Below are 6,972 nucleotides of genomic sequence, written 5' to 3'. Positions count from 1 at the left end.
TTTGCCTTCAAATATGACATCCTACTTACCAGTCCTTGAAGCTAATTAATAATGCGATTATAACTCATTTAGACCGTGAGATGAATAAGAGAGAATAATAAATTATTAATATAAAATATGCCATTTTTTATTATTTTGTTATTGAAATAAGGAAATTAAATCATAGAGAAAATAATAAGAATAATAACACTAGCCCATGTTTAACCCAAATGTTCATGTTAAGCCCATTAAAGTCTTGCTACATTCTCTAGCCCATATACAGTAACTGTACATATATCCAATATCAGTTTCGTTGGCCCATTATTGTCTGCAATAATTAGCCCATTTTTAATATCCTCAAATTTTTCTTTTTCGTAATTCTAATATTTTATCTTTGAAAAGAAATAATATTTATATTTAAGTGCTGCGTAATCTTTTTTTTTAAAAAAAATACAGAATTCATATAAAAAATCATAATTTTTTAATAATAGATCTTATTTTTTTTTAAAACGATTGTGCGATATTTACATATTTTATAATTATATATAGCATTACTCACGAATTCATTTTTAAGTGTCAACGTTGTGCTTATAAGAAATAATTAAAATGATTTATCCTATTCAGCAGTCCTACTTTACACACTTAAAATATATATATATATATAATAAAAGCATTTATATGGTGTAATCGGCACTACATAGTGCATATTCCGTTCTCGATTAATGTTTTATTTGATTATACATTTTAAATGAGGTGAGATATTTTATTAAAAATTAAATAAAATATTATTATAATATAATTATATTTTATATTAAAATTTAAAATAATTATAATAATTACGTGAGATAAATAATTTGATTTTATGTAAATATCTAAATTTTGGCCGTTCCGGCCGGATTTCGATATTCCGGCCCGAAATATACATAGCATTTTCGTGAATAACTTGAAAACTGGGGTCCCGTTCTTCGCGAAAATACCTAAGTTCGAACGTCCTCATTCTTATCTTTGTTCTCTGTCAATCTATCTCCACGCTCCGAAGACCGACGCCAACGCCACCTCCACAAAGTCATCGCAGCGCGTGTTCCTCCGCCGAACGTCTACGTCCCCCGCCCACTCCACGCCACAGGTATTTACTTATAAAACGTTGTTGCAAAAAACCCAAGTCTAAATCAGACACGGACACTGGAGATTGACTATATTTGTACTCCACAGTGTTAGATTGACATTTTGATTCCTTCCTGCGTATCCATATCTTTCTGCTGCTAGTAAATTGCAATTTCAGACTTTACTACTCCCTAATCCCTAGCCAACTAAAACACGAACAGCCAAATCCTTACCGGGGTTTTTGGGTTGTTTGAACTAGTCCTAATAATTTCATATCCCAGTGACCAGTGTCCTAGTCCTATTTATTTTGGGGATAGGGATAACATTAGCTTGAAAAACTTTAGACGTGATCGGATCGCGATAATCAACGTCACCAAACAGAACGGGTTTGATCGTTGTTTTGGCTTTGTGGGAGCAGGAAGCAAGGTGAAAGGCAAGAAAAAGGAGGAAAAATGTCTCGGATACTGGTGCAGCCAGTAGGGCAAAAGAGACTGACGAATGTCGCTGTGGTCCGTCTCAAGAAGCATGGCACTCGCTTCGAGATTGCCTGCTACAAGAACAAGGTTCTCTCTTGGCGCTCTGGAGTGTATGTCTCTCTCTCTCTCTCTCTCTCTCATGGAACCCTAGTTTTTTACGTTTATTGGCCAACCATGTATATATATATGTATGTATATATGATGTCCTCTATAGCAAACCTCGGTTTAGAATTTAATTTAACATTGCATGTAAATGAGCAAATATTTTTTTTTATAAGTAATAAAAGAGTTTATTAATGCAAGTAAATAGGCATAGTCCCAGTACACAAGAAGTATACAAGCAGAAACACCTAAATACAAGCTAGGGATTAGGGAGTAGTAAAGTCTGAAAGTAAAACATTTAAAGTAAAAATTCAGTACATGAGCAAATATTTATGAATATATTGTTGTCCGAGAAGCCGATTGACTATACATTTGCCTAATTTAGTGCTTGGATATTTTTCACTTATTCCACTAAGATTTGAATGTTTCAATATGTGAATGGTTACCATTGTGATGAGATTTTTTGGGAACAGTGAGAAAGATTTGGATGAAGTGTTGCAGTCACAGACGGTTTATTCAAATGTTTCAAAAGGAATTCTTTCCAAGTCAAAAGATTTGCTTGCGGCTTTTGGAACTGATGATCAGGGCAAAATATGCTTGGAGGTCAGTGAGATGCGTTAATTTATTCCACTGTTGCAATGGTTCATGTCATATGCTATGTTGCCTGCTGAGTGAACCCAGTAAAGGTCTAATGTTGGTTTCATTTGTTTTTGGATTAATAAATTGAATTGTATATGTATCAAAAAAAAAGATTTTGGATAAAGGAGATCTTCAAGTGGCTGGGAAGGAGAGAGAATCTCAGTTATCTAGTCAGTTTCGAGATATTGCGACCATTGTTATGCAGAAGACCTTCAATCCTGAAACTCAACGTCCTTACACCATTAGCATGATTGAGCGACTTATGCATGAAATTCATTTTGCTGTTGATCCACATGGTAGCTCAAAGAAGCAGGTAAATCTATTTGCTGCATTTGGGTGTGTTAATTTTGACGAAGGGATTGATGGTATCAAATTTGGTGGAATTTTTACACCTGCACATGTCAAATTTAAGATGGTACAAAAGGATATTAGTTTTTTCTCACTGCCATCTCCTCATTGAGAATGTATGATACATAAATATTTTGTTCTCTAGCAATGACACAACTTATGCAGGCGCTGGAAGTTATACATGAGCTTCAGAAGCTCTTTCCAATAAAACGGTCGCCAATGAGATTACGACTCTATGTTCCAGAAAAGAATTATTCCTCTCTTTTGGAGAAGCTGAATATCTGGAATGCTACCATTGTTTCAAAAGATGATTTTGGAAGTCAGCCGTCTATTGTAAGTCTGGGTCCTTTTTATCTGTTTATAGATGTCTTGACTGCCAACTATGGTAGGCTTTTAAGCTTTGATCTATTCATTTCCTTTTCGCGTATCAGTTTTTAGTGCTAGTTTACTATTAACCGTCATGCCTGTTCAAAGTTCAAAGTAAGGATTGCATGCACGTGCTCTTGGGTGTTGTAAATTAGTTATATTTACATGGAAAGAATGAAAATGAGTAAATTGAATAGCATGGTTTTATCAAATTGCACCCATATATATATATATATATATATATATATATCAGTAGTGTGAAGCTTGTGATATATAGATTAGATCAAATAGCAGAGACTGAGTGGCGTTTCTGTTTTTCACTCTTCGTTTTGTTGCTGTAAGTTGTGTAGTTTTGTCTATCATAATTTAGCTAGATAAGTATACCAGATCTAGGATCAAATATTACCTTCAGAGGTCCAAGTGGTCTCCAATTAAGCGAAAGAAAGTTACTTACGGATTTTTCATAATCTGTTGCTAAATTCAAAATACCACCAGTTGGTGCACTTCAATCATGCTAATTAGCTTGGAAGAGTCATGTACACTTATGATCACTGATCTCTTATTAGAACTTACTTTTGTTCTATACTATTTCTTACTGTCATGGGATTTGTTAAATGAAGGAATCTGTCTACCTGAATGTTCAATATTTGTGTCGTTGTGCAGGTTTGTGAAATTGATCCTGGTTTGTATCGGGACTCTAGTGAATTTGTGAGCAATTTGCAAGGACGGTTTGAAGTTCTTGCACACTCTGTGCATGTGGAGGGAGATGATACCCATGTAGATGATTATGATGATTATGACAACATGCCATCAGGCTCTAAGGAATCTGCTAAATATACATCTGAACTAAGCGAGAAATTCCAAAAACAGACCACTGTTTCTGTTGAAAGTGGGAATGCCAAGGGGGAGGGGAAGCAAAATAAGTGCAGTACGTGCAATGCATTTTTCGGGGATTCCAAGGAGTTCAGGGATCACTTCAAGGGTGAGTGGCACAAGCATAACGTGAAGCGCAAGACCAGGCAACTCCCTGCCCTTACTGAAGAAGAGTGCATGGTTGACCCAGAAGTGGGTGACTCGAGGGCAGATTTGAAGGAATATTCATTTTAAATTTCCACACGTATTAGATGATAGTAAAAGATGTTTTGCACTGGTGTTTAGATTCCCTTATGCTTAAATAAATGTTTGTATATTTCTGTGTTTCAAACATTACAATGAGGTCGAGTGCCTTTTTATACAGAAAATGAAAGAATATTCTAGACTAACAGAATTTGTACAGCTAGTGCTATGCACAGAGGCATGCACACTACATGAGCTATAACCGGATGATTTGTGGAGGAGGCCTTAGCAGGTGCCAGTGGCATTTTGGCAGAGATTCCTTTTGAGTGCGCATGCAAGGGTATGGGATTTTGCTGTGGCACACGATGAGTGCTTTGCATCACCTGGAGTTACATGGCTTGCATGGACAGCGTGTATGGCTTGAACACCCTAAATAGAAAATATTATGAGAACCATTTTTTGCTAGAATCAAATCTTCTTCCCTCTCTCCCAGCATTCGTGTGGTCATGAGTCAGTGTGGAATCTTGTTTTTTGGTACACGCAACATTATTTATGCAGTGAATCTGTATGGGGAAAGGATATATTATTACTCAAAAGGGGACAAGAAAGCATAAAGGATATCTAGAGGGATTCCAATGGCTTTGCACATATTAAAATCTTAATATGGTTGTTGTTAATGATCAATTTGTAATATATCATGCTTGTACAAAGGGATTGGGTTAGCATTAAGAGGCATGTTGAATATAGCAAGTAATAGTCCTGAAAAACCTTATGCTGAGAACCATCTGTGAACATAAAAGCAGTCAAAGCTGCTGAACGGATGAGAAATTTGTGGTCCACCAATGAAAGAGTCGATAAATCCTGGAAACTGGGATGATTTGGATTTCTGCATCTGTCTATAAAAGGAGAGTGTTTTGGGTAATTTTCATGACTCTTCGAGTGGTACAAATTGAGAGTTTCAGTACATAAATGTCATCCACATGAATTTGAGCACTCTTACGACCATAGAATCTTGTAATAATATCCACTTACAAAAAAGTAGGAGAACCCTTGAAAATCTTGTGGTCATACTGTTCACAAAACCAAAAAAATATTGTAATTGTAGAGGGAAAAAAAATGGCTCTGGAGAACTGTTTTCAAGTGAGCACAGTTTGCACCACTAGAGCTGCTGCTCTACAATGTTATCATCCATTTTATTCAAAAGAAAAACTTCATTTGCCGATATGTAGCGGATTGAAGAAGTCCATTCTTACGTCCTCTTTATCATCTTCATCTTATCCTCATTCCCTCAAAAGCAGACCCCGAAAATCGAGCATTGTCTGCAAAGCTCGGCAAGCTCTGGATGAAGGTTAGCTGCTAACTCTTTAATAACTCTTTAGCAAAATATAGCAGCAGAAGCAGCAAAAACCACCGAGGGGTGTGTGTTTAAGGCTTTTTTGTTGTTTTTTCATTTTAGATAAGTTATTAAGAGTTACTACTGCAACTGCCTTTGTCTCCTAATTTCCCCCATCAGAGATTCAGTCGTTGTCATTTTCTCTCAAAGGTTACTCCCCCAATATCTCCTAATATTTTCTGAGAAAATTTACAATCCTTTTAATTGATACAAATACTTGGAAATCTGCAGTTCAAGTGGTGACAGATTCAAGCTGGAATAACCTTGTAATTGCAAGTGAAAACCCAGTTCTGGTGGAGTTTTGGGCACCATGGTGTGGACCATGCAAGATGATTGCACCTGTAATTGATGAACTAGCAAAAGAATATGCAGGAAAGATCCTATGCTGCAAGCTCAACACCGATGACAGCCCGAACATTGCCACCAAGTATGGAATCAGAAGCATTCCAACTGTGCTGTTCTTCAAGAATGGAGAGAAGAAAGAGAGTGTGATTGGTGCAGTACCAAAGTCCACCTTATCTACTACCATAGAGAAATATATAGAGGCCTGAAGACAGAAATGAAAAAACAAACATTTCCTTTTGGAGAAAGGGCACTAATGTTATGTTAAATGTTATCATTGTACTCTTAATATCTCCTTCATTTTGTACATGTTATTACTCTATAACCACCCTGCATTCGACAATGCATATTCAGTCTCTCTCAGGAACTCCTAAATATCAAGTATCTTTTACATGATTTGTAGTTTCTCAAAGCATCCCCGAAGAGTCTCAAGAGTGCAGGCTAGAACTTTTGTGTTTGTGTGGATTGTACATGTGCATGAGTTTATAACTTCATACAGAGAAGTGATAATACAAGCTCAGCACAATTTTGCAGATCAGATTGTTGCTTTTTGCATTTAAATGCGTGGACTGCTAGCTAGGGCGCTAAAGGGTGTATCGTCAATAGAAGACTAACATCAATTTTTCATGCTATTCTTAAAAAGCATGCTTACACCAAATCATTCTCAATGATAATTAAAAGAAGGCCACTCACGGGTGGATCTGCATGTATGCGCACGACCACCTCTCCCCACTGCCCACCCCCCAAAAAATTAGGACATAAATATATATATATAACATATCTGAATAAAAAGAAAATTACGCTTTGTATTCCTCAACTGCCATGAATTGGTAATATGGGCTCTAAATTTTCAAAATTGGCAGTTGAAAATTACATTTTTAATTAAGACCGTATTAAAATTTGCTAGCTAGGAACAATATTTTTTTTTCCTTCTAAGCAAGCTCGATATATTATAATTAAGGGATACATAAATACATGAGTAAGGGATAGGGGACCCCAACAAACACTCTTTCTTAATTAATGCAGGACCATATAAAAAGAAAAAGAAATGGGCCCTAAAAACAAATAAATGTTTCCTGCCCTTCCCTGCTAGGACAAAGCAGCACAAATTGGCGGTTTTTATACAATTTGAAAGTGAGATTGTAGTTCCATGACTGTAGTCATGGT

At 36.2% G+C, this 6,972-nt stretch overlaps 2 protein-coding genes across 2 annotated transcripts; both read left to right on the top strand.

Annotated features, from left to right (window-relative positions):
* The first annotated feature begins 927 nt into the window (after positions 1-927).
* Positions 928-4,218, top strand: LOC108980523 (ribosome maturation protein SBDS). Its single transcript, XM_018951461.2, has 6 exons — positions 928-1,105; positions 1,502-1,669; positions 2,135-2,264; positions 2,413-2,613; positions 2,814-2,981; positions 3,678-4,218. Exons 2-6 carry the CDS (start codon positions 1,536-1,538, stop codon positions 4,119-4,121), a joined length of 1,077 nt encoding a protein of 358 aa, XP_018807006.1. The 5' UTR covers positions 928-1,105; positions 1,502-1,535; the 3' UTR covers positions 4,122-4,218.
* A 784-nt stretch (positions 4,219-5,002) lies between these two features.
* Positions 5,003-6,338, top strand: LOC108980524 (thioredoxin M-type, chloroplastic-like). Its single transcript, XM_018951462.2, has 2 exons — positions 5,003-5,418; positions 5,695-6,338. Exons 1-2 carry the CDS (start codon positions 5,187-5,189, stop codon positions 6,012-6,014), a joined length of 552 nt encoding a protein of 183 aa, XP_018807007.1. The 5' UTR covers positions 5,003-5,186; the 3' UTR covers positions 6,015-6,338.
* The last annotated feature ends 634 nt before the right edge of the window (positions 6,339-6,972 follow it).

Source organism: Juglans regia, chromosome 15 (assembly GCF_001411555.2).
Source record: "Juglans regia cultivar Chandler chromosome 15, Walnut 2.0, whole genome shotgun sequence".
Lineage (NCBI taxonomy): Eukaryota > Viridiplantae > Streptophyta > Magnoliopsida > Fagales > Juglandaceae > Juglans > Juglans regia.
The sequence above is the reverse complement of the archived record's forward strand: the minus strand, read 5'-3'. Positions and strand labels throughout refer to the sequence as shown.

What these genes read in the sequence shown, in the direction of transcription:
- LOC108980523 (XM_018951461.2), top strand. Translation starts at nt 1,536, where the DNA reads ATGTCTCGGATACTGGTGCAGCCAGTAGGGCAAAAGAGACTGACGAAT. An exon ending in CTCTCTTGGCGCTCTGGAGT is followed by an intron (nt 1,670 to 2,134) that starts GTATGTCTCTCT and finishes TTTTGGGAACAG; the next exon opens with TGAGAAAGATTTGGATGAAG. An exon ending in TTGGAAGTCAGCCGTCTATT is followed by an intron (nt 2,982 to 3,677) that starts GTAAGTCTGGGT and finishes GTCGTTGTGCAG; the next exon opens with GTTTGTGAAATTGATCCTGG.
- LOC108980524 (XM_018951462.2), top strand. Translation starts at nt 5,187, where the DNA reads ATGGCTCTGGAGAACTGTTTTCAAGTGAGCACAGTTTGCACCACTAGA. An exon ending in TCGGCAAGCTCTGGATGAAG is followed by an intron (nt 5,419 to 5,694) that starts GTTAGCTGCTAA and finishes GGAAATCTGCAG; the next exon opens with TTCAAGTGGTGACAGATTCA.